The sequence below is a fragment of the Gigantopelta aegis genome, chromosome 6 (genome assembly GCF_016097555.1).
Source record: "Gigantopelta aegis isolate Gae_Host chromosome 6, Gae_host_genome, whole genome shotgun sequence".
Taxonomy (NCBI): domain Eukaryota; kingdom Metazoa; phylum Mollusca; class Gastropoda; order Neomphalida; family Peltospiridae; genus Gigantopelta; species Gigantopelta aegis.
Window position 1 is genome coordinate 33,021,699 of NC_054704.1, and position 27,909 is coordinate 33,049,607.

At 34.1% G+C, this 27,909-nt stretch overlaps 1 protein-coding gene across 1 annotated transcript; it reads right to left on the reverse strand.

The window, feature by feature from the left end:
- Nucleotides 1-451: 451 nt before the first annotated feature.
- LOC121374493 lies at nucleotides 452-27,345 on the reverse strand. Its single transcript, XM_041501591.1, has 20 exons — nucleotides 27,257-27,345; nucleotides 26,537-26,665; nucleotides 25,884-26,018; nucleotides 23,068-23,132; nucleotides 22,838-22,899; nucleotides 22,105-22,202; nucleotides 21,522-21,711; nucleotides 19,071-19,136; nucleotides 18,616-18,767; nucleotides 17,401-17,529; nucleotides 16,588-16,746; nucleotides 16,156-16,240; nucleotides 15,862-16,052; nucleotides 14,919-15,002; nucleotides 14,048-14,263; nucleotides 12,428-12,546; nucleotides 11,740-11,874; nucleotides 8,147-8,228; nucleotides 6,928-7,048; nucleotides 452-6,531 (listed from the first exon to the last, which is right to left on the reverse strand). Exons 1-20 carry the CDS (start codon nucleotides 27,311-27,313, stop codon nucleotides 6,329-6,331), a joined length of 2,478 nt encoding a protein of 825 aa, XP_041357525.1. The 5' UTR covers nucleotides 27,314-27,345; the 3' UTR covers nucleotides 452-6,328.
- Nucleotides 27,346-27,909: the final 564 nt, after the last annotated feature.

Sequence of the window (27,909 nt, forward strand, 5' to 3'; positions counted from 1 at the left end):
TGTTACCAACTTACCATGGAAACAAATGGTCAGAGTAACCAAATTCACCGTTTCCAAAGCACAACTCCAAAACCGTTTAAGATCATTTCCCGGAGCTTTGTACACATATCAGTCTACTGGTCTAATAATGCATTTTGCTATGAAGGAGTTTTGATTTCCAATGTTTCCTGTTACCAACTAAATGAGTGTGTTGTCAGTTTCTTTAGCAGGAGGGCGCGGAATATTCTGGTTTACTGCATACCTTTTCTACTATCCAAAAAGTGGGACATTTGTTTGTTAATCAGTCAGTATATAAATCTGTATAAAATATTGTTAATATACTTCTAAATCATTGTATTCTATTTTCAGAAACGACACTGATAAGCATCCATAAGCACTTCCAATAATATTCACATGTTTACTTGCATATAACAGTCAGTTCTTTTCAAATATAAATTCAACAAGCTATATACTTATTTTAAAACTTTATTGTAGAAAATTGTAAAAAAGTGTCAACCCAATAACGACATATTGTTATCAAAAATATAGACAACAACAATTAGGAAAAGTTAGCACAACAAATATTAATAATAAAATAAAGTGTTAAAAAGTTTTTATAGCATAAAAACAATCCGTCGGTAATTATAAAACGTGTTTTTGTATTACTAGTATTTTACTTCATTCTGTTGTATAAGATTGTCTCCCAAAGGCTGATACACAGAACTCTCTGGTGAAGTCAGAAGTTGTGTCCATGACAGGCATGCTTGAACATTTCTTTGACAGAATCGTGCCAAAAGTGTTACACATTCACAAAGGCTGAAATGTTTTTTCGATTTAATCTTTCTAATAATGGGAATTGCAAAACACAAAGTATTTAAAATTTTGATCATTTTCCCTTTTCAGAAATACTAAATATGAGCTTAAGGGGGAAAATGCATTACAGGTGTGAAGTATGAAAAGAAATGTGTCCACGTTTGTACTGTAACAATATTCCAGGCACTCAATATACAGCTGAACCTGTTATAAATCTCTCAAAACCGTTTTTCATAAAAAGGCATCATGTATAATAACAAATGGTCTATAACAGCCACTTTGTGTAATAACCAGTCTGTAAATGGTATCCTGTATGATAATGACTTGTCCATAAGGGACATGATGTATAACAACCATGTTTAATAACTAATTGCATATGAAGGGTTTCCTGTATAACAACCACAGGCATATTATAAATAGTACCTTGTATAAGAATTTATAAAAAACTACCCTTTATAATAGCTATGGGTGTAATATAAATAGTACCCAATATAACCAATGGTTTACAAAAGGCACTTCATTGTAAGAATACACATATTCAACCTCTTTATAAAGGCCACCCTCTCATCAACGCCACATTTATTTGATCCACTGAGTGGCCTTGATAGATGTGTTATGTACATGGGTAGCAAAGGTGTTTTGCACCTCTGTTTGAACTCTATTGTCTCTGTGTGTGTGTCAGTAAATACAATAAAGAATTAATCACAAATCTATGTCGCATGTTATTAATTATATGTTTTGAAAGAGAGAACCAGCTCTCAGTGTAAAGTTATCACAATAGATCCATAAACATAACATACAAACCTACATACCTAACAGTCAAACTTGTCCATGTAGCAATTTTTATTAAAAAATATTAGTACTGATATATGCTGTAATTACACTAACATCTAAAATACATTTGTGTGTCACTTTATTCACATCTAATACACATTGGTAATATATATATATATATATATATATATATATATATATATATATATATATATATATATATATATATATATATATATATATATATAGGGGCTGTTAAACAATTATATAGCATTCTCGAGGTGGAGGGGTTTTGTCAAGTCTTACTTAACGTTTTTAAAACTACTGTTTGATTTGTATTTATTATGTAAAATACAACCAGTCAATGCTATTTTGTTCTTGAGTGATTTTCTATCAAGTATTTATTAGACAAACATAATATTCAATAATATTAATTAAATTACGCTATAATGTAATTTTAGAAGGGGGTGTCATATCTGCATTACAAAACATTACAAGGGGAAGGAAAGGAAGGAATGAAATGTTTTATTTAACGACGCACTCAACATTTTATCTCATTTTATTAATGGTTATATATGGCATCAGAACAGGGGAAGGGAGTATAAAAATGTGTAATGTTGTGTTATGTAATTGTTAAACAGCCCTGTATAGTCACAAAAGCGGTGTTATAAATATCACAGTACAAATTAACTAAACTAATAATTGGATGATGTAAATCAAAATTTATATATCTAAATATGCCTTCACCAATGAATAATACTCAATACATTCTGTCATTTAAATCTATCCCAAGATGTAAACCTTCACTGATGAATTTCCACTGCTTATGTAATACTTAAACATCTTTCTACTCAAATGTTTTACTGTCAACTGACTAAGATACAAACCATAATTATAATTAAATATATTAAATAATCATATATTTTCATTAGAAATAAATACTAAAAAATTTAAAATATTTCTGAAGAATAATCAAATAATAATACTACAACCATAAATTTCCAATGAATATTGACTTCACATATTTAAAAAAAAAAAAAGGTTTTGTGTTTACAGTTACACATGAAATAGTAAAACCCAAACACTTTAAGGTAATAAATGCAACATAAATGCAATATATATTATATACATTCTGGGGCATTTGAAAAACCAAAAATGAGCATCATTAGCATACATACATAGAAAAAACATCCTGTAACATTTTGTATCAATGTTGGATCATACATATAGGAAAACATAAACATTCACAAACATTCATTATAATTTCTTACTCAAACATGTATAGAGCATACATATAGGAAAAATATAAATTCATTTTCAATTATTAAAACATTTATGAAGAAGATCTGTCCCATTGTCTATTTGCTGCACATTCATTATAACTTCCTACTCAAATGTGAATCAACTTTCTATTAGTATGAACATTTATGTTTAAGATCTGTCCCATTGTCTATTTGCTGCACATTCATTATAACTTCCTACTCAAATGTGTATCAACTTTCTATTAGTATGAACATTTATGTTTAAGATCTGTCCCATTGTCTATTTGCTGCACATTCATTATAACTTCCTACTCAAATGTGTATCAACTTTCTATTAGTATGAACATTTATGAAGAAGATCTGTCCCACTGTCTATTTGCTGCACATTCATTATAACTTCCTACTCAAATGTGTATCAACTTTCTATTAGTATGAACATTTATGTTTAAGATCTGTCCCATTGTCTATTTGCTGCACATTCATTATAACTTCCTACTCAAATGTGTATCAACTTTCTATTAGTATGAACATTTATGTTTAAGATCTGTCCCATTGTCTATTTGCTGCACATTCATTATAACTTCCTACTCAAATGTGAATCAACTTTCTATTAGTATGAACATTTATGTTTAAGATCTGTCCCATTGTCTATTTGCTGCACATTCATTATAACTTCCTACTCAAATGTGTATCAACTTTCTATTAGTATGAACATTTATGTTTAAGATCTGTCCCATTGTCTATTTGCTGCACATTCATTATAACTTCCTACTCAAATGTGTATCAACTTTCTATTAGTATGAACATTTATGTTTAAGATCTGTCCCATTGTCTATTTGCTGCACATTCATTATAACTTCCTACTCAAATGTGTATCAACTTTCTATTAGTATGAACATTTATGTTTAAGATCTGTCCCATTGTCTATTTGCTGCACATTCATTATAACTTCCTACTCAAATGTGTATCAACTTTCTATTAGTATGAACATTTATGAAGAAGATCTGTCCCACTGTCTATTTGCTGCACATTCATTATAACTTCCTACTCAAATGTGTATCAACTTTCTATTAGTATGAACATTTATGTTTAAGATCTGTCCCATTGTCTATTTGCTGCACATTCATTATAACTTCCTACTCAAATGTGTATCAACTTTCTATTAGTATGAACATTTATGTTTAAGATCTGTCCCATTGTCTATTTGCTGCACATTCATTATAACTTCCTACTCAAATGTGAATCAACTTTCTATTAGTATGAACATTTATGTTTAAGATCTGTCCCATTGTCTATTTGCTGCACATTCATTATAACTTCCTACTCAAATGTGTATCAACTTTCTATTAGTATGAACATTTATGTTTAAGATCTGTCCCATTGTCTATTTGCTGCACATTCATTATAACTTCCTACTCAAATGTGTATCAACTTTCTATTAGTATGAACATTTATGTTTAAGATCTGTCCCATTGTCTATTTGCTGCACATTCATTATAACTTCCTACTCAAATGTGAATCAACTTTCTATTAGTATGAACATTTATGTTTAAGATCTGTCCCATTGTCTATTTGCTGCACATTCATTATAACTTCCTACTCAAATGTGTATCAACTTTCTATTAGTATGAACATTTATGTTTAAGATCTGTCCCATTGTCTATTTGCTGCACATTCATTATAACTTCCTACTCAAATGTGTATCAACTTTCTATTAGTATGAACATTTATGTTTAAGATCTGTCCCATTGTCAATTTGCTGCACATTCATTGTAACTTCCTACTCAAATGTGTATCAACTTTCTATTAGTATGAACATTTATGAAGAAGATCTGTCCCACTGTCTATTTGCTGCACATTCATTATAACTTCCTACTCAAATGTGTATCAACTTTCTATTAGTATGAACATTTTCCCACCACCACTGATGTCAGCTAACAAGCCACACTTGACTTGGGCAGCTATTCATTGGTCAGATTTAAAATGATCCGTATAAAATTATCATTACAGTACAATCATTTTCTGCTATTGAAAAGACAAGTGTACAATGTGTCAATACCCCTCCACTGTGTGAAATGTTAGCTTGGGTAATAAAAAAAACAACCTTGAATAAATAGGTTAACATCATTCACAGCTAATGGAGCAACTGATTGAAAGAGAAAGCAGCTGGTCAGATTTATATATCTCTGTTACACATTTAAACAAACACAGTGTCTGAACAGATCAGAGACATTTGCATAGTCAAAGAAAAAAAGGCATGTTTAGTGACACCTTGGTAATAATAATAATAATACTTGTATCATTATCGATTAACAGCTAGCTAGGGATCTTTTTCATGCACTTTCCCAGACATGAATGCAAATATATACTCTAACCTTTGACAGCAGTGGTGAAGTAATGGATGGTACAGGTTGTCACAGACATCTTTTCATGGCTACATATTAATAATTCTATTATAGAACACAAATATCAATGACAATTAAAGACTGTCTGTTATTTCTTTTTGGTTCATCCATGTATGAAGAAATAAAGCAAACTGTATGAATTGGCGAAACAAATTGTATATACCTGTTATTAGCTGACTCTGCGAATAAGCGACCTCTCCATTTGCCACTCAGTATCTGGTACAAAAAGGTTGGTATGATGGTATGATGTTAAAGCCAACTCAGATTTTATGTAATTGAACCAGACACAGATAATGTTATTTAATAAAGATTTCAAGATAGCTGAAATTTTTTTAGATTTTTAGAAGTGATCCCCGAATGTGGGATACCATTGTTCTTTTATTTCTATCTTCCTCAATTGAACTGATTAGATCGATAAATGTAGTTACGTTTTTATAAAGGTGGTGTAAGTATTATTTAGCAAACAAAAATAGATGTTTATTATGATGAACATTGCCCCTTCCATTGTTCTTATAACAAAATGAAAAATGTCTACTATTTCATTTGGAATTGCAGAATAAACAAATGAAAGTAAGTAAAAATCATTAGTTATAAACAACTAAATCAGAAAATGAGAAAAAAAAATTGGACAACAATCAGTGGTCACAAAAGACTTGATGACTGTTCTGATTATGTAACAAATTTGGTGACAAACGAACACTGGTATGGGACTTAATAGAGGCTGTTAAATTAGGTAATTGCATGCTTTTGAAGCCTGAAATGGCAGACAAATTTGTGTCAGTGTTGTGTTTCTGTAAACACTGCTACTATTTTGTTCTTGATTGTACATAATGGCCAACCCCTCTTATCAGGATTGTATTTAAAGTCTCGGCTAATGCACAACAATATACAATATATATTTTTAGGTAATGTTTTGTTTGTGCCATTTAATATGTGCAATCTTGTCCTTAATTATCAGCCAAGATAATAAATATTAATTTAAACTAGTTGTACAAATGAGACAACACCCCTCCAACAACTTTCCTGTTTTTGCATAGTAAATTCTTCATGCCTGCAGTTTTATAGGACCCAGTGTAATACATTAATATATGTATGTTAAAAGTGTTCGGTCTGCACCAAGTAATTAGCAGGATTATCCAAAAACATGGACGCAAACAGCAAAATGTTGTCTTTTGTAAAGAGATTCTTTGTGTGTTTTTTCCTGCCTAAAGCTGGATAGAAGGCTGCATGATGGTGGTCTGCGGGTTGTACAAAACACAGACGTGGATACTGGAACAGTTCTGGAACACTCGTCTCAACTGGAATACAACAAAATAGAAATAACAAATTGGGTAGGTAGATACTAGTTTGATGTAGGTTTATAGTTAATAGTACCAGTAATGCTAAATAGGTAATCTCAGTTTGAGTAGACAATAGTCACAATACAGTAATGTTTGTCTACAGGAATGGCATATTTAAACATTCATAATGTTCATTATTTAGAACTGAATAAAGGTGTGATCATTTTTTCAATGATAGCCAAAATACAGATTTTCTTTTTCTAAACATATAACCATCTTAAACATTTTTCTTTTCCACAAGAAAACAATTACCATAATTTATAAACAGGGTCAGTGTTAAAAAAAATAACTGAAGTGAAATGTGATCATAATAATGGAAGTCTTTATTTATGAGTTACATTTCATCAAATGTACCTGCTGCCTCTTTCTGGTATCCTTGTGGAACAAACCTTGATGCCCAATCAGAATAGAGATCTACATTCACCGTGACAACCACCAGTTCCTTGTAGAGTGCTTCAGCCACCTCATTCAAAGTCTGTAATAAACACATTTACAGATTTTAGAATCAACAAAAAAACATTTAGCATATTTGTTAATTTTATGCCAGATTCAAACTTTATTAGAAAAATAAACATTAAATAAAATTGACTCTTTTTTTTGTAAATTAAATTTTTAATGAAATTATCCAAATTCAATTATAATTCAAATTTCGTGAAAGATTATTTAAATATGTTCATTATTTATGGGATATAACAGGTTTTTGAAGTGTGCATGCATCACCAAATTTTACAGTAATTATGGTAAATGTTACAGTTCTGCTTAAAATTAACTTTGATATTTAAAATAACCCTCTTTTTGTCAAAGTGGAATAAATTAAGCTCAGTTGGTTGAGCGTTTGCCTGAGGTGCCTGGGTCATAGGATCAAACCTACTTGATAGACCTATTAGATTGTTTCTCATCATACAACTGTTATTTGAAAGGCCATGGTATGTGTTTTCCCATCTGGGAAAGAGCATATGAAATATCCCTTGCTGCTAATGAAACAATATAGCTGGTTACCTCAAAACATATGATTGTATGACATTCAACAGCCTAAGATTCATTAATCAATGTGCTTTAGTGGTCTTGTTAAACAAAACACACTTACTTTTATTTTAAAAATAAATTTTTCTTACAAGAACTGACAGTAAGGCCTGTAGAGTTATTCCCCCTTTACACCTTTTATATTTCTAGTTGCCCACATGTAACATTCATGTAGAGTTTTACTGTAAGTGGTCAGATTAATCAATTGATAATAATATTTTGCATAAATTATTCACTTCTCAATACATTGTTTTTAATAAAAAATACTTCAATTTTTATGGTTAACAGGATAAAAACCTAACGGGGCAACTGATCATATTACTCAGGTGAGTGCTCTGAATGACACGGTGGGTAGATGTACGACCACTACACCGATTTCTCTCTCATTATTCACTAGCATCATCTAACCATTAACCCACTGTCCTGGTGAGACAGCCCAGATAGTTGAAATGTATGTCCAGGACAGTATGCTTGAACCGTAATTGGATATAAGCATGAAAATTAAATGAATGAAACAAATAGAGAGTAAGTGGTAGTGTTTTTCTCTCACCTGTAAGAACGGAGACTCGTCAGTGATGTTATCTGGATAAACAAGAGCTATCAAAACTGGCTGGTTATCTGTCAGTAGTGGGCTGAAAAACAAAACAAAATTATTTCACATGCAGCAGCAAATTGATATTTTTTAATGTATTTTTTTCAAATACTGTAAATACAGAAAGTTCTGCGAACAACAAAGTACTGCGAAAACTGCGATGAACTAAAGTTCGCAATACTTTCTCCACGCAGTATTATGTCGTTGGTGATTTTTTTCTCTTTCAAAAAAAGAAAAAAAGAAAGAAAAACAAAGTATCAAACTAATTAAAAATCAGTTTTATTTAGTAATTTAATAATCAACCAGTCATAAGCAAACATGTTCAGTCTTTGTAAATTGCACAATTACTCACTTTGGCCTAGTAATCCTACCAAACGCCATCTCCTGAGAATCATTTCTTTGTCTTTCGACAACTGATCTATGCAGGCCACAACCCACCGAGCATGAATAGGCTTGATCACTCTTATTCTTAAGTCAACACCTTTGTCATTCTTTTCTTTCACGTTCTTAGCTACAGTATCAGCATACCACTGAGTAAACCTTTCCTTCATGGCAGATTTAAAATCTCCGTTCACGGACAGATCCATTGGCTGCAGCTCACCAGTGCAGTCAGCCGGAACAAATCTAATTTCGAATGACCGTTTGCGTAACAAGTCAAGAAAAGATTTGCATCTGTGGGCGGCAAAAACATCAAGTTTTCACTCCTTGAGGCTAATGATAAAACAACGTTATTGTGTTAAGTTTTAAATACAGTTCTATAAGCTGAGGTCGCAGTACTTTCTACACGCAGTTTTAGCCATTGTTGACTAATCGCAATACTTTCATGACGCAATACATAGTAGGTTTACAGTATATGAATAAACCACACAATCATGTACTATGAGAAACAGGAAACCAAGTTAAATATCTGCAGTGAAATTGTTTTAGCTGTTTTAACATTCATTCATTCATTCATTCATTCATTCATTTCATCAATTCATTCACCAATTCATTCACCAATTCATTCATTTTATTAAGCAATCAAGCACGCTGTCCTGGGCAATCTGTCCAGAGCATGGAGTTATTGATTAGTTTGAAAGCAGTCAGAAAAAAGTTTGTTTTGTTTAATGACACCACTAGAGCACACTGATTTATTAATCATTGGCTATTGGATGTCAAACATTTGGTAATTTTGACATATAGTCTCAGAGAGAAAATCTGCTACTTTTTTTCCATTAGTAGCAAGGGATATTTTATATACACCATCCCAAAGACAGGATAGCACATACCAAGGCCTCTGATATACCAGTCATAGTGCACTGGCAGGGCTAGCTCTGGGTCAGCAGAAAAATTCAACAAATGATCTATTAAACTTTCAAATTGTATAGATACCCAGTTATTTTGTAACAAAATATCAATTAGTACATGAAATTCTTTCTCCAAATGATCTATTAAACTTTCAAATTGTATAGATACCCAGTTATTTTGTAACAAAACATCAATTAGTACATGAAATTCTTTCTCCAAATGTAAATAAAATTCACCAGTACTTTCTAAAATTCGCATCTGGCGTGTGCCAGAGCTAGCCCTGACTGGCTGGAACGAGGAAAGCAGTCAGATGCAGAATCCTAACGGTTAGTAACATATATATTAATACATGTACATGCATATTTCTTGAGTGAAATGAAGATGTTGATGATCTATTAATAAGGTACTACATACAGTGAAACATGTCTAAACTGGACCCTGTACATACCAAAATCATGTCAAAACCAGCCAAATGTCATGGTCCTGAATTTTCTCTTATCTAAACCATGTATTCAAACCCTGATAAACCGGAACCTGTCCACTTCGGAAAACCGGATTGATTTTTAGTTCAGAAATTTTAAATCCTTAATTGATTAACCTGAACAAACCGGTGTAGTGTAAACAACTGAAGAGTTAACTTAACGAAAACACAACTACCAGAAAACAATGCTGACCAGAAAATTATGCTGTGCTGCATTCAGTGTTACATCACGGGTCACCATTTCTGCGGTCCCACCCCAGCTTAGCAGACAGGGGGTTAATGAATGCTCAATTGTTTTCAGTTGTAGTGTGTGGTGCAGTGCAAATTCTTGTCATCTTTAGACAAATCTCAGATACTCATATATTAGGGTTTTCACTTTTGATTTTTGGTCAATGCACTTTGAGAATGAAATACTGACACACTGAGAGTAAAATGCTAGAAACAACTAAATTTAGAGAAAAACATATGTGACTTAATTTGTATTTTATACACTAAATACAAACAGAAAACGTCATCTTTTCTGCGATAGAAATGAGAAATACACACACTGAATTTTGCTAAGAGAATGAAAATATCTCGGACACAAACAGGCTAAATGTAGGCAACCTAAATGCAACCTTAACTGTGGTAAAAACTAAAGTACATAATTATTAGTTCAACAGACACATTCATTCTGCAATTCTCGAACATGTTCATTATCAGTTAAGAATTCAATGCCGATGTCAAGGGAAATACTTTGTATTCTAAAATGCGACCCTTTAAACACCAGATCCTGTCTAAACCAGATAAAAATTAGGTCTCTGACATGGTCCGGTTCGGACAGGTTTCACTGTACTTGTTTCTCAAGTGAATAGTGCTGTTAATGATTAATAATGTACTGCGTACTTGTTTCTCCAGTGAATAGTGCTGTTAATGATTAATAATGTACTGCGTACTTGTTTCTCGAGTGAATAATGCTGTTAATGATTAATAATGTACCGTGTACTTGTTTCTCGAGTGAATAGTGCTGTTAATGATTAATAATGTACCGCGTACTTGTTTCTCGAGTGAATAGTGCTGTTAATGATTAATAATGTACCGCGTACTTGTTTCTCGAGTGAATAGTGCTGTTAATGATTAATAATGTACTGCGTACTTGTTTCTCGAGTGAATAGTGCTGTTAATGATTAATAATGTACCGCGTACTTGTTTCTCGAGTGAATAGTGCTGTTAATGATTAATAATGTACCGCGTACTTGTTTCTCGAGTGGATAATGCTGTTAATGATTAATAATGTACCGCGTACTTGTTTCTCGAGTGGATAATGCTGTTAATGATTAATAATGTACTACGAACTTGTTTCTCGAGTGAATAATGCTGTTAATGATTAATAATGTACTGCGTACTTGTTTCGAGTGAATAGTGCTGTTAATGATTAATAATGTACTGCGTACTTGTTTCTCAAGTGAATAATGCTGTTAATGATTAATAATGTACTGCGTACTTGTTTCTCAAGTGAATAGTGCTGTTAATGATTAATAATGTACTGCGTACTTGTTTCTCGAGTGAATAGTGCTGTTAATGATTAATAATGTACTACGAACTTGTTTCTCGAGTGAATAGTGCTGTTAATGATTAATAATGTACTACGAACTTGTTTCTCGAGTGAATAGTGCTGTTAATGATTAATAATGTACTGCATACTTGTTTCTCGAGTGGATAATGCTGTTAATGATTAATAATGTACTGCGTACTTGTTTCTCGAGTGGATAATGCTGTTAATGATTAATAATGTACTACGTACTTGTTTCTTGAGTGGAAGGAAGCCGTTGTCAGGTGTGTGACAGGTAGGCGGATGTGGTCGCTTGTGAAGGTCGTAACAAGGTCAGTGCAGGCGGCATGGTCATCTTCACATTTCTGATTAGCTCTCAATCTGTATCTGTCAAATATATCAATATTAAAATATACTTCTTCTAATACAAAAAACCCTGTTCTTTAGACAATTCATCCAATATACTAACTACCATTACATAGATAATTTTGAAGCAATGTAAAAATGTTCATTAAGAAAACGTGACATACCAAACAAGAGAAACTGGTGGATAAAAACTGAAAATATTCCTCAACAGATTTACTAAAAGGATCGATGTTATAGCACTTTGCACCTTTTCAAGTGGATACTCTTGAATGGACCACTGATCCAAGTATTTTATGAAGTGAGAGACTCTTCTGTGTATCTGAGTGGTTTGTGAAATCTCTCCAAGTGAATCGCAAGTAGATACACTATCACTGATCTATGTGAGATGCTCATGTGTGACTGATAAAAATCTCAGTATTCTATCACACTGAGAGAGAGAGAGAGAGAGAGAGAGAGAGAGAGAGAGAGAGAGAGAGAGAGAGAGAGAGAGAGAGAGAGAGAGAGAGAGAGAGAGAGAAGCAGAGAAGCAGAGAGAGACAGAGAGAGGCAGAGAGAGAGAGACAGTGTTGTGTACCTGTGTGGCTTGTGGAATCTGTCCAGGTGAGAGCCTGTCTCCTCACTGATTGTACTCATCAGAGACCTGCCGACTGACATCAACACAACATGCATTCCATCACGCCTCTCCAGAAGTATCTGAAATTGAGATACAGGACAAGATATTACATAACGAAAATATCATATGAGATTTTTTTTAAATTTTGATTTTGATTAAACCACTGGGTTTAGATTCAAATCCCAACATTGGCCACTGCAGTGTAGTGGTTAAGCCATGGTACTTAACCGTTTTAAGGGGAGATATATTTTTAAGCCACACCTCCTGTGGGTTAATTAATTTGACAAAAATCACTGAAAAATAATATCAATAAAATTCTATTTTAATTCATAAAATAACAAAAAGAACAACTGTAAAGTAGTAAAAATAAATATATTATTTAACTATGTAGAATTTAAAACCATTTATGTACAGTTTATACATTGCTTTGTAAATAAAAATAGCCCAAAAATCACATGCAAATTTCATAGGTGCTGCCATTTTGTTTATGTTATTACCAAGTAACGTTAACTCAATGTCATAAAGTAAATAAAATATCGCAATCTGCAAGAGTTATCATTCTTATTAATAAAATTATATTTCGTTAAATTAATGACTGATAAAAACACTTTCATGCAATGCATAGTCTAAAAACATGTTTGATTTACAGCACTGCTAAAATGACACAGATGTCACTTTCCCTGTAAAGCAGTAAGCAATGTAAATGATGTTCTCCACATAAAAGGGTTACAGCTGGCAGATTCTGGATTCACACCCCCATACCAGTACCGGTCTTAATGATTCAATAGGTTGGTGTAAGGCTACAACAATGACTTATTTTAGTTTCTAACCATTAACCCGTGTCCTTGATAGCATGCTTGAACCTTAATTGTATATGAAATGTAGATGATTCAAACTTACTTCATCAAATCACTTGGCACTTTAATTTTAACTGTCCATGACATAAATCTCATATGTAACCAGTCCATCCACAAAAATGAATACCTAATTAACCACAGTTAAAGATCAGTGAGGAAATTTCTTTATTTGACAAACAAAAATACAAACTCTCACACAACAGACTATTCTGATGGTGATCAGTTTGTTGAGAGTTAAATGACTGTTGAAGGGTCATTCTCATTATGTGATTAGTGGCACCGACTTGTCGCATATGATCGAATTGTACTGAGAACACCTAAATCAGAACAACCTTAGTCTTGTACGTTCTGATTTTTGTAGGGCCGACAAAGTGCATGCAACAAGACAGTGTGACTAATAACATAATGTTTGTTCGTTTTGTTTAACGACACCATTAGATCACATTGATTTATCAATCATCGGCTAATGGATGTCAAATATCTGGTTATTCTGACATAGTATTAGAGAGGAAACCCACTATATTTTTCCATTAGTAGCAAGGGATCTTTTACATGCACCATCCCACAGACAGGATAGCACATACTATGGCTTTTGATACATCAGTCATAGTGCTGGAATGAGAAATAGCCCAACTGACCCACTGATGGGGATCGATCCCAGACCGGTGCTTTATGCACATATTGAAACCTATAGTCTAGAATCAGTAATTAATCACAGCACTACCTCTATGACGACCATATTCAAGTCCTCGTCCTCGAACTCTGACCGTGGTACGTTCTGACTGTACATGCTGTAACACTGCACTTGACCAAAGAGCAGCTCACAAGCCAGTCGGTAACACTGGTAGCTGTAGTAGTCTTGCGGCCTCCGTCTCGGGAACCGGGGCAGATAGTTGGACATGTCCGGTAGCAGGACCGCAGTCAGACGGGCATCCTCTTTCTGTAAAGATAACACACCTGCAGTTAATGATTGGGTGAGAAATGTGTATGCATCATATCTGAATCAACTGCCAGACGCTCTTAAAAATGCCACAAATCTTATATCGTTTAAAAAAAACTTCTTGAAACAAATTCGTTTATCCAGTACTTTTAATTATCCAGTTGGACTTTTTATCTCCACCCTCTTAAGCATTTATAGTAACTCATATTTATTTGTTATTTTATTATTATCCTACCAATTGTTTTACTATGTTATTGTTTTAACCATGTCATTTTAATTATGTATTGCACTTTGAGCATACATCAGTGTGGAGTTTTGTTCTATATAAATTAACTTATTATCAAAACAATTGAAAAAGGAATATTTATAAGTAACATCACAAATAACAGTTTTAGTTACGGAAAATCTCCTTCAAAATACAAACTGAAACATAATTATTATGTCATAATTGTTTGCCTGAGATTCAACATTACCGGTAATTCAGTATCTATTTCCTGAGATACAATATTTATTTGTGAAAGTTATAAAGTGTGATGCTGAAATACCAAACCCAAGTATCATGTGCAGACTCCTTCCTAGTAACAAGGTAAATTGGGGTTTTATAATCATTAAAGGAAAAAGTCAATACAAAACAGTCCATAAATTATACACTGACCATGTGCTTAGGTGGAGAGTCAAACTTGCTGTCTGTAACAGCTGGTGCTGAGACTGTGGAAAACCATTCCATTATGGGCTTCACCTATAAATAATCAAGTGCATGTAAAAAAAAAAAAATCTTTATGGCAAAAATAAATAATACAAACAATAATTTTTTGTAAAACATGACAATAAGAAGCAAATTTTGTAAATATTGGTGACGGTCTAGGACAAATGTTCAAACTTGAATCAGGATTTTCATATTACTCCAACTGATTTTTAATACATTTTATTTATTAAAAAGACTTTTGGTGTACTATTAACATGGGTATAATGAGAATGAGTGTGTCAGGGAGTGTGAGCGAGGGAGTAGGTGAGAGAGCACACAAGTGGGTATAATGAGAATGAGTGTGTCAGAGAGTGTGAGCGAGGGAGTAGGTGAGAGAGCATGCAAGTGGGTATAATGAGAACGAGTGTGTCAGGGAGTGTGAGCGAGGGAGTAGGTGAGAGAGCACGCAAGTGGGTATAATGAGAATGAGTGTGTCAGAGAGTGTGAGCGAGGGAGTAGGTGAGAGAGCACGCAAGTGGGTATAATGAGAATGAGTGTGTCAGGGAGTGTGAGCGAGGGAGTAGGTGAGAGAGCACGCAAGTGGGTATAATGAGAATGAGTGTCTCAGGGAGTGTAACAAGGGAGTAAGTGAGAAAGCAAGCGAGTGGGCAGATTTTGGTTGAGTGAGTGAGTGAGAGTCGGTGAGTGAGCATACATGAGCACGAGTGTTTGTGTGGGTAAGCAGTACCAAAACATTCAAAGAATTTTCACAAAATCTCCTGGATCATGTTCCCCCTGATTGAAACAAGCTAAATGTAGCTTGGAATCTTGTATGAATTTTTTTTTTTTAAGAAAACGAAAAGCAATATTAAAAATTCAATAAACGGCATTCATCAACATGTCTGACTGTTACCTGTATGACCCCATGATAGTCAAGACGGACATAGCCACTGTTCTGACGTCTGCTGGTATCAGACACACAGCGATCTCTGTCCAGCCACCCAAGACCTCGGAACACAACAACAGTTGGGAAACCCGTGATGTTATGTTCTTCACACAGACGAGAGTCACTCGAACAGTTAGCCATGTACAGCGACCCTCCATCTAAAACAAGGGAGTCAGTGTGTTAATCAGGCCATTTTGAACGTGATGCAGATTATTTTGAAATGGAAACAGGATAGTTTAATATCTGAGAAACAAATCTTACCTATAAATGTGACAGCTCTGTGAAGATCTTTAAACACATTCCAACTCCTTCTGCAGCTTCCACAGTCAGCTATGATGAATACAACCTGAAGACAATACGTTTTGGTGGTTATTAGATTTTATATGGACAGATAGTGGCTGAGACACACACAACAGACAGACAGACAGACAATCACCCATACACAGAGTCAATCATCCATACACATAGACCCACAGACAGAAAGACAGGCAGACAGCACACTGAGACAGATAGATGGATGGAAGGTCGGATCCGATGAATGGAATGTCAAACAGAATGACAGACATGAAAAATAAATAGAAACAGAAATTCACTTAGTTGATTTGTTAAAGATATTTATTTAAAAAAAAAAAGAAGATTCCACTACAAAATTCAAAACAAAACTAACATATAATTTTGAATATTACTAGTTACCATGGCAATCTTGGTGATTTCTCCTGCCCACTTATGTGAGCTGCCAAACAAATGGCCGGTTACATGTGACTTTTCTATGACACTGCTCCACGTTGCATGGGAAACAAGTGGAATACCATCAGATTTCGGTAACTTGTTGTCCACGTCAGCCCAGACCTGCTGAAATACAAATAATATGCAATATCTTGAGATGATAAATAACATAAATCAAATACTGATTTCCCCCATGTATTATTCATTATTTCCCACTTATTTTTAATGTGTACTTTTTAATAGTACTTAAGACCTAAAAAAAATTCACCAATGATCAATCAAGTCAGTTTAAAAGTACATTACAAATTTTGAACTCACAAAAGTCTCTATTCTATTGTGTAACTAGTGATAGCTGGATATTGTTAAACATGAATTCATTAACATTAAATGTCTAAACAGTGTAAATGGAAAGTAATGGTTTTCAATTAGATACTGGTACCCAAAACATCAAATTGGTTATGAATTCAGCTGTGAACAAGGAAATTTTCTACACAAACTGAGTACATAGCAAATATATTATACAGACTGAGTGCATCTGAAAATTGTAGCTTGAAAATAAGTCACTCAATTTGTCCTGAATTGTTCTTTATTCAACTACACAATCATCATATTTTAATTCTTGTTAACATTTTGGTATATGATTAAATATGGGCTATACTAAGCCTTTAAATTTCAATTAGGAACACAAAAATCAATAATTACGAGAAAACAATTTCATACATGAGTAAATGTAACATAATGTGCAAAGTGTATATATCACAAATAAAAAAGTTTGATTACATTATGGTAGTTTTTCTTTTTCTTTAATTTTTGCTGTTTCCTCCTCCGTTCTCTTGGATTGTTGTCTGTCTGGTTGTGGTAAGACTCGGAACATTTTGAACCAAACGGTCCCTCAAACAGCTCACAGCCCTAGTCACAAAAGAAAGACGGAAAGCAACTAATAAATATTTATGATAATTAAGGATGATAACCTACACTAATTATATTTTCTTTCAATTCCACCTTTTTTCACCCATTTCCAAAACCACTGAGGTATATTTGTTTTCATGTTTTTACAAATATATTTTTCTTATTACTGTCTTCACATCACCTGTTTTATAACTTAATATGTTGTCCATTGCTAAATCCCAGTCCCACTGAATCCCATCATTGTCAAATACAGATTTATTACCACAGCAGACACTCATGACCTGGCAAATAAAAATCATAATTTCTCACCGAGAAATGATCATGCTTTGGTGTAACGTACAATACTATTGGACAATTTGGCACTTAAAAAACAGTAAGTATATCGGTTCTAAATATCATCACAATTTGGCTAACATACACAATGATGTCACATAGTTTAAAGGGTCTGCATTTACGCCTCTCAGTTTTTATTGTTTTAATACAATTCATTACAGGTTTTTTCAGCAGACAGAACTTAAAACAACTTTGGCTTTTGAAAATTATCTCTGATCATGAAAAACCCCAAAGTTTAAGCAATTTTCAAAATAGTGTGTAAAGTTATTTACATCATTTATATATTATGTGCATGTATGCATGCACATAATATATAGATATTGAAAATGAAATATTTTTAGAGAGAGAGAAACGCTGAGGTAATATGTAAAATAAAAAAGTTGGCATCAGTTATTGTAAAATGTATGGCCCTTTTGAAATAATGTAATTTGTATCTCGCCAAAGCTTGCGACAAGTGAAATACTTTTATTTGAGACCTAAATTTGATAATAATTGGTAACATGTTTATTATCCTCTATGTATGTAACCGTGTTAACGAACATAGTGGTTGTGCCATCATGGTTTAAGTACCATTCATTTTTCAATATCAGCTCCAAGACTGACCAAGTTCACAAAATCATCAACTATTAATATAGACTGTGTCTATTTCCACCTAATTCAACTTTTTTTGCTTTGGGATAAATGCTCAATCATATCCAAGCAAACAGTTAGAGGAAGGACACAGTGCATTATTGAATTAAAAACAAATAAAACCTTTTCTGGTAGTCCATACGGTTCATAGATGACTGTTTCCTCTGCAGTGTTGTAAATATTGAAACCAGCTGTCTTCAGTGCTAAATAAACTTCATATGGACTAGGTCGTGATGTGGGTACCACAGTCTGATTAATTTGTTTCATCACGTTATCTGAAAGTAGGAGTTCAAGTACAAAAAACCCAGATATGATTTTACTCAAATTCAGCATCTTTCTGCATACAATTCCATTTCAAAAACGAAAAATAAAACTACCGGTAGGGCATTCTTTTGTTCTAAATTTGAAATCAAACATCCCCAATATACAAATGTCAAAATTTCCAAACTCTTATTATAACTTTCAGATATTTTGAAAGTTCCCAATTATATGTGAAATGATGCAAAATTAAAATTAATGATGAGTAACTTTAAAAGAAAAAATACCCCATATAATTAAATGAGAAATGAATGACAAACCTCTTTGAAAGAGCATTATAAATGGTGGGTATCCTGCTTCGTCTGAGGTAACATGTCTATAAACCACTGAAAGTAAATAACAACATAAGCATTAGCTGCACAAAATACCCGTCCCCACCAGCTGACCATTTCCCATCCAAAAACAAAACAATTCAAAATATCAATGAGGTTATTTTTCTAAAAATATGTTTAATTGTAAAAAAAATCACTTCACTAAATAAGAATAAAATAAACAGATCAAATATTCAAAATATGTCCACAAATGGGACTTCAAAGAACTGACATAAAATTAATTTTGTTATTAAATTATTTAGGTACTGATCCAAGTTATTAGCAGTATGAAATATTTTCAGCTATTACCATTTTTTACTGTTAAATTACACATGGTTTCAGTTATCAATTTTGGCAAATTCAACATGAGTCTGATCGTCATGGTGTTTGAAGTAGCTCAAAATGCATTTTGTATAAAACAATTCACTTCAATTCAATTCATTTTATTGCACAATGCCAAACAAATTGGTGTTAGCAGAAAAGCTAGTACCTTGAAACAGATTCCAAAATATATAAACGTACCACAGGTGTTAAACAGCTAACCATAAACGTAAAAGTTACTGGTGAAACAGAAAAGCTAGTGCCTTGAAACAGATTCCAAATATATAAACGTACCACGGGTGTTAAACAGCTAACCATAAACGTAAAAGTTACTGGTGAAACAGAAAAGCTAGTACCTTGAAACAGATTCCAAAATATATAAACGTACCACGGGTGTTAAACAGCTAACCATAAACTTAAAAGTTACTGGTGAAACAGAAAAGCTAGTGCCTTGAAACAGATTCCAAAATATATAAACGTACCACGGGTGTTAAACAGCTAACCATAAACTTAAAAGTTACTGGTGAAACAGAAAAGCTAGTGCCTTGAAACAGATTCCAAAATATATAAACGTACCACGGGTGTTAAACAGCTAACCATAAACTTAAAAGTTACTGGTGAAACAGAAAAGCTAGTGCCTTGAAACAGATTCCAAAATATATAAACGTACCACGGGTGTTAAACAGCTAACCATAAACTTAAAAGTTACTGGTGAAACAGAAAAGCTAGTGCCTTGAAACAGATTCCAAAATATATAAACGTACCACGGGTGTTAAACAGCTAACCATAAACTTAAAAGTTACTGGTGAAACAGAAAAGCTAGTGCCTTGAAACAGATTCCAAAATATATAAACGTACCACGGGTGTTAAACAGCTAACCATAAACTTAAAAGTTACTGGTGAAACAGAAAAGCTAGTGCCTTGAAACAGATTCCAAAATATATAAACGTACCACGGGTGTTAAACAGCTAACCATAAACTTAAAAGTTACTGGTGAAACAGAAAAGCTAGTGCCTTGAAACAGATTCCAAAATATATAAACGTACCACGGGTGTTAAACAGCTAACCATAAACTTAAAAGTTACTGGTGAAACAGAAAAGCTAGTGCCTTGAAACAGATTCCAAAATATATAAACGTACCACGGGTGTTAAACAGCTAACCATAAACTTAAAAGTTACTGGTGAAACAGAAAAGCTAGTGCCTTGAAACAGATTCCAAAATATATAAACGTACCACGGGTGTTAAACAGCTAACCATAAACGTAAAAGTTACTGGTGAAACAGAAAAGCTAGTGCCTTGAAACAGATTCTAAAATATATAAACGTACCACGGGTGTTAAATAGCTAACCATAAACTTAAAAGTTACTGGTGAAACAGAAAAGCTAGTGCCTTGAAACAGATTCCAAAATATATAAACGTACCACGGGTGTTAAACAGCTAACCATAAACGTAAAAGTTACTGGTGAAACAGAAAAGCTAGTGCCTTGAAACAGATTCTAAAATATATAAACGTACCACGGGTGTTAAATAGCTAACCATAAACTTAAAAGTTACTGGTGAAACAGAAAAGCTAGTGCCTTGAAACAGATTCCAAAATATATAAACGTACCACGGGTGTTAAACAGCTAACCATATACGTAAAAGTTACTGGTGAAACAGAAAAGCTAGTGCCTTGAAACAGATTCTAAAATATATAAACGTACCACGGGTGTTAAACAGCTAACCATAAACGTAAAAGTTACTGGTGAAACAGAAAAGCTAGTGCCTTGAAACAGATTCTAAAATATATAAACGTACCACGGGTGTTAAACAGCTAACCATAAACTTAAAAGTTACTGGTGAAACAGAAAAGGTAGTGCCTTGAGGACCAAGCGGCAGTGACTTTATTCAATGTGAATGACAAAAAGATGCCTCAGATTACTTCAGAAAATGTTTCATTAATATCGATTTTTCTTTTGTCTTTAACTCCATGATTACCTTTAGAAGTTTTTTTAAAAGATAGATCCGAGTACAAAGCCAAATAATACATTTCACTTAATCTTATTTTTCAGCATTATTTCTCTTCCAAGCCATCATACCACGTTTTTCAGAAAAAACATCAACTAGTCCATATCTCAGACTGACGCCCATTGCTTCAAACTCATCAACAGTTTGCTGAAAGAACTTCAGGAAAGACTTTACTTGAGGAGCCCAAAAGGCAAAAAATCCTATCAAGAATGGGACATAATTAATGGATTCTGGATCTAGGACCAACTCTTCAAATGTGGCCTGAAAATTAAAAAAAAAAAAGCAATCAGTTAATGTGCATATAAAAAAAAGATTTTAGTTTGAAATAATTAAATACTGAACCAAAAGAGATCAAATACATTAATAGCATATCTATGTATGAAAACTTATTAAATGTTTTATTAAAGGATTGGAATGTTATATAGTATATAATAACAGTCTGTATTGAAACTAAAAAGGTAGAAACTGTCGAAACAAATATGTCTTAAAAAAATACACAAAATTGTTTAAATTTACATGTTTTAATAAATGTATTAAAACAATACAATATAATAAATATCAAAGAAAGACTGAGCATAACAACCCACATTTATCAGCAGGAAATACAGCAACAGATGTTAGATCAAACAGATATATACTTGAAGACATGCTCACCAGAGTGAAATGGGTTACTGGAATTGTTCTTGACAGTATATAAACCTCAATATTTTCTCTACATTCCTTTGGACCAAACAACTTTATAAGTGTAGAATCTGTTAAAATAATCATAAATATCTTTATTATTATAATGATTATAAAGATAATAAAACATAAAGTTGAGTTTTAAAACATTTTTTTTAACATATGAGACATATCAACAGTTATTTCAGAACTGTAAATGTGTATGGTTATATAATATAACAAATTCTGTGCTGAAATCCAATTAAATTTCACAACAGAAGTAATAGTAGAACATTTAGTAATAACATATAATTAGTCATGCCTGTTTAGCAACTAGAGCTCTTTTATGTCATGCGTCCTATAAAAACAGTACATCTCACATGTGTGACTGAATGATTGATTCTTTTATCTGTATGATGGAAAGGAATGAATAAGGGATCACACCAACACTAGCATAAAAGAATGACTACAACCAAACTATCGTCCATAGTGTCAGGACATTAACCATATTACAGACATTCAATCTCATATTACATGAATCAGCTCATTTTCACTTTAGGTCTTTGACCTAACTTCAAAAATTTTATTCCAAACTCCGCCCACCTCAAACTTACCGACACTGTAACGCTAATAGTGACTGACATTTGGTTTACAATACCAGGTGTTCCCATATTTCTTTCTCTTAGTATAGTATACATCTAGCAAAACATTTAACAAAAGTACTTACCTCCTTCCTCAACAACAGCAATGGATGGAATTACTGTCACACCAAGCCTGTCTTGTAATTTTCTGCAATGAAACAAAATTAAATGAACATCAATACATACATAGTACTTTCTAGAACGACCACAAATTCCTTGTATTTCTAAAATGACTGTATATTTTTTTATTATGTCATTTGTGCTAACAAAAGGAATTAAATAATAAATTTATCATAATTTGAAACTCATCACTCACTTGGATTCCGGTGCATGTGGATGTACTACTAATGTCTTCAAGTGGATTTCACTATTATCAGCAATCTGAAGTTCAATAAAGTTTAAAAACACTGTTAGAACTTTGATTTGTTAAGAATGAAATAACAAACTCTTTCAGGACAAAATAGATATAAATACAGTGATGAATGAATGAATGAATGTTTTAACGACACCCCAGCACAAAAATACACATCGGCTATTGGGTGTCAAACAAAGGTACCGGTAAGTACATGAATATGATTATTTTCCTTAAAAATAAAACGTATTCTAAAATTATGTAAAACGACAGTGTAAAGTGCTGTGAGGAAAGTATGATGGATGGGCCACCCGCCTCGGTGATGTCGTGGTTAAGCCATTGAGCATAAGGCTGGTAGGTACTGGGTTCGCAGCCCGATACCAGTGTTCACCAAGAGTGAGCTTTAACAACTCAATGGGTAGGTGTAAGACCACTACACCTTCTTCCCTCTCACTAACCGCAAACAACAAACCCTCTGTCCTGGACAGACAGCTCATACAGCAGAGGTGTGTACCTAGGACAGCGTGTTTGAACCTTAATTGAATATAACCACACACAAAAAATAAGACTATGGATGGGCTTAGGGTCAAAGGATGGATGGATGGATGGATGGATGGATGGATGGATGGATGGATTTATGGAATGGCTGACAGGAAACAACAGAAAAAAATATCAACAGATTAATGGACATAGAAGAATGTTCATGTATGAAGATGACTTATAAAGAAGTCTTCATATTTCAAACAGTTCAACCCTCACCCCATGAGAACCATTATGCCGTACCACATATTTTAGACATCTTCCTTCAAATTTTTTGAACAGGTCTAAAATAACTGGGACTGGTGGAACAGTAAAATAAATCATGGATATTACTAATGATCATAATCTTAATTGTGGCACGAATGTTTTACTCTGCTGAGCATTGCTGCTTCTTCTTCTTATATTATTTCCGTGCTTATATTCGATTAAGGTTCAAGCATGCTGTCCTGGGCACACACCTCAGTTGTTAGTAGTTATTGGTTAGTTGTAGAGAAGAGGGTGTAGTGGTCTTATACCTATCCACTGAGTTGTTAAAACTCGCTCTGGGTGGGTGCCAGTACCGGGTTGCAAACCCTGTACCTACCAGCCTGTAGTCCGATGACATAACTACGACACCACCGAGGTTAAAACTCGCTCTGGTTGGGTGCCAGTACCGGGTTTCAAACCCTGTACCTACCAGCCTGTAGTCCGATGACATAACTACGACACCGCCAAGGTTAAAACTCGCTCTGGGTGGGTGCCAGTACCGGGTTTCAAACCCTGTACCTACCAGCCTGTAGTCCGATGACATAACTACGACACCACCGAGGTTAAAACTCGCTCTGGGTGGGTGCCAGTACCGGGTTGCAAACCCTGTACCTACCAGCCTGTAGTCCGATGACATAACTACGACACCACTGAGGTTAAAACTCGCTCTGGGTGGGTGCCAGTACCGGGTTTCAAACCCTGTACCTACCAGCCTGTAGTCTGATGACATAACTACGACACCACCGAGGATAAAACTCGCTCTGGGTGGGTGCCAGTACTGGGTTTCAAACCCTGTACCTACCAGCCTGTAGTCCGATGACATAACTACGACACCACCGAGGTTAAAACTCGCTCTGGGTGGGTTCCAGTACCGGGTTGCAAACCCTGTACCTACCAGCCTGTAGTCCGATGACATAACTACGACACCACTGAGGTTAAAACTCGCTCTGGGTGGGTGCCAGTACCGGGCTGCAAACCCAGTACCTACCAGCCTGTAGTCTGATGACATAACTACGACACCACCGAGGTTAAAACTCGCTCTGGGTGGGTGCCAGTACCGGGTTGCAAACCCTGTACCTACCAGCCTGTAGTCCGATGACATAACTACGACACCACCGAGGTTAAAACTCGCTCTGGGTGGGTGCCAGTACCGGGTTGCAAACCCTGTACCTACCAGCCTTATGTCCGATGACATAACTACGACACGACCGAGGTTAAAACTCGCTCTGGGTGGGTGCCAGTACCGGGTTTCAAACCCTGTACCTACCAGCCTGTAGTCCGATGACATAACTACGACACCACTGAGGTTAAAACTCGCTCTGGGTGGGTGCCAGTACCGGGTTGCAAACCCTGTACCTACCAGCCTGTAGTCTGATGACATAACTACGACACCACCGAGGTTAAAACTCGCTCTGGGTGGGTGCCAGTACCGGGTTGCAAACCCTGTACCTACCAGCTTGTAGTCCGATGACATAACTACGACACCACCGAGGTTAAAACACGCTCTGGGTGGGTGCCAGTACCGGGTTGCAAACCCTGTACCTACCAGCCTGTAGTCCAATGACATAACTACGACACCACCGAGGTTAAAACTCGCTCTGGGTGGGTGCCAGTACCGGGTTGCAAACCCTGTACCTACCAGCCTGTAGTCCGATGACATAACTACGACACCACTGAGGTTAAAACTCGCTCTGGGTGGGTGCCAGTACCGGGTTGCAAACCCTGTACCTACCAGCCTGTAGTCTGATGACATAACTACGACACCACTGAGGTTAAAACTCGCTCTGGGTGGGTGCCAGTACCGGGTTGCAAACCCTGTACCTACCAGCCTGTAGTCTGATGACATAACTACGACACCACTGAGGTCAATGCACTGCTGCTATAGAGCTCCTTGTGGGTTTCTGTCTATCTAAACAAAATGAGGACTTTTTGTACTTTTTAATAGCATTTTAGACTATAAGTATGTAAATAAATAAAATAATTTAAAAACTTGCCTGATATAGAAGATCTTGTATTTTCTGTAAAACATGAATGTCTGGAAACCCAACCACAGTGAAGATGTGTGAACTGATCGCTTTCTCCAGTATGTCCAGTGTCACGTCAGTCTTTTGACCTCCATGTTTTTTAAGCTTTAAGACAATTACCATAAATTAAAATAAAATAAAACACAAATATAGTGCTTTACTTACTCTTATCCTACTCTCCCAAAAAATTCAAATCAAATATAAATGCATGAAACTGTAAATAGTATCTTTACATTCAAATGTCACAATTTAAATGTTTATTTTGTCTACTTTTCTGTTTCCTGCTTTTGCAATACTGTGAACAGTATTTTTTAGAATTTGTAGATTTTCTGTTGATTTTTAGTTTAACTTCAAACTTATAGTAATATGAAGACAATTTTTTATATAAATAAATAAATATATATATATATATATATATATATATATATATATATATATATATATATATCAAAAACATATAGATATATAATAAAATTGTATTTAAACAATACATTTATAAGAAAAACAATGTTGCAGACAAACTAGGCAAAAATTAATGATAGCAATTTCAAATGTTTGTGTTTGCAATGTTTTCAATAAACATTACTTTAAACTATATTGTATTTCTGTCAGTCTCTACTTACTAGATTCTTGTACCATCTGCTCAGTTGTGTTCTTGTAGGTTTCCCTGTGTAGTCATAGAAGATTGTCTCCCCTAAATAGCATCTCAAGGTTGGAAAAGTCACAGGCTTTATAACAAATGATGATGAATCCTAAAATTAAATAATGTTTTTAATATTAAAAACCGAAATTAAAGAAATCTTTGTGAAGCAGCCACCAAAAGGGGTATTAAAAGGTCATGTCCTCAAAGACAGGCAATTAAAAGGTTGTTTTGTTTCATCAACACCACTAGAGCACATTGATTTATTAATAATCGGCTATTGTAATTTTGACATATAGTCTTAGAGAGCAAGGGATCTTTTATATGTACCATCCCATAGACAGGATAGAAAATACCACAGCCTTTGAACGAGAAATAGTTGAATCAATTGATCCCAGGCAGACCGCACATCAAGTGAGCATTTTACCACTGGGCTACGTCCAGCCCCTTAAAGACAGGTAGCTGATTTAGGTGAAAGCATGAGCAGGTTTGACTACAAATATGTTAATGAAAAGACAAATTATGATAAAGGACTCTTTTAAGTTATAACGATTAAGACGGATACTTGCATATTGCTTTGTAAACATAAAATAAATCATTTAAATGTTGTTCTAATATAATATCTCAAAATCATCATACAAAATTCATAATTAAACTATATAATTATATGGCCATTCAATACAGTCAAGCACAATTTATATACCTGTACAACAGCATAAGAGCCCAGTTCCCAAGGAATGGAGGTTTGTTCTTTCCACATTTTAAACAACACATTTTCTAACTTAGAACCAGTTTCTGCAAAATAACAATGGAAGTTAAATTACCATGCATATACCATTTTCTATTAAAGTCCAATTATAACACACAGGCACACACCCTGGTTCATGTATTACTTAACTTGTACAATTGGCACTCTTTATCTTCCCTGTTTGCATATTTTAAAAATATGTGTATGTTCATACTGTATAAATGGTATTACTATGCATCACATTAAGGGTAATATAATTTATATAACCTACATGTATGACTCATCTGGGGTGTTTTTTCTAAATAAGTATAACTGTCTGAACACTGATATACATTGTATTTATATAATATATATAATAATTTATATAATATTAATTTAGTCTCTTAAAAAAATCAGTTAAAAATAAGAAGTACATGTGAATATAAAGCTGTAAAATTATTACTAAGACTTGCCTGGTTCTCTAAGAAGAATGCATATTGGAAGTTGTCTGGACACTGAAATATGTCTGAGTAATATATGTGAGGGAAAGTCCTTAAACAGCGGTTTGTATGCTGCAAAACAATGTTTAAAAAATAACACACAAACATATATATATATATATACATACA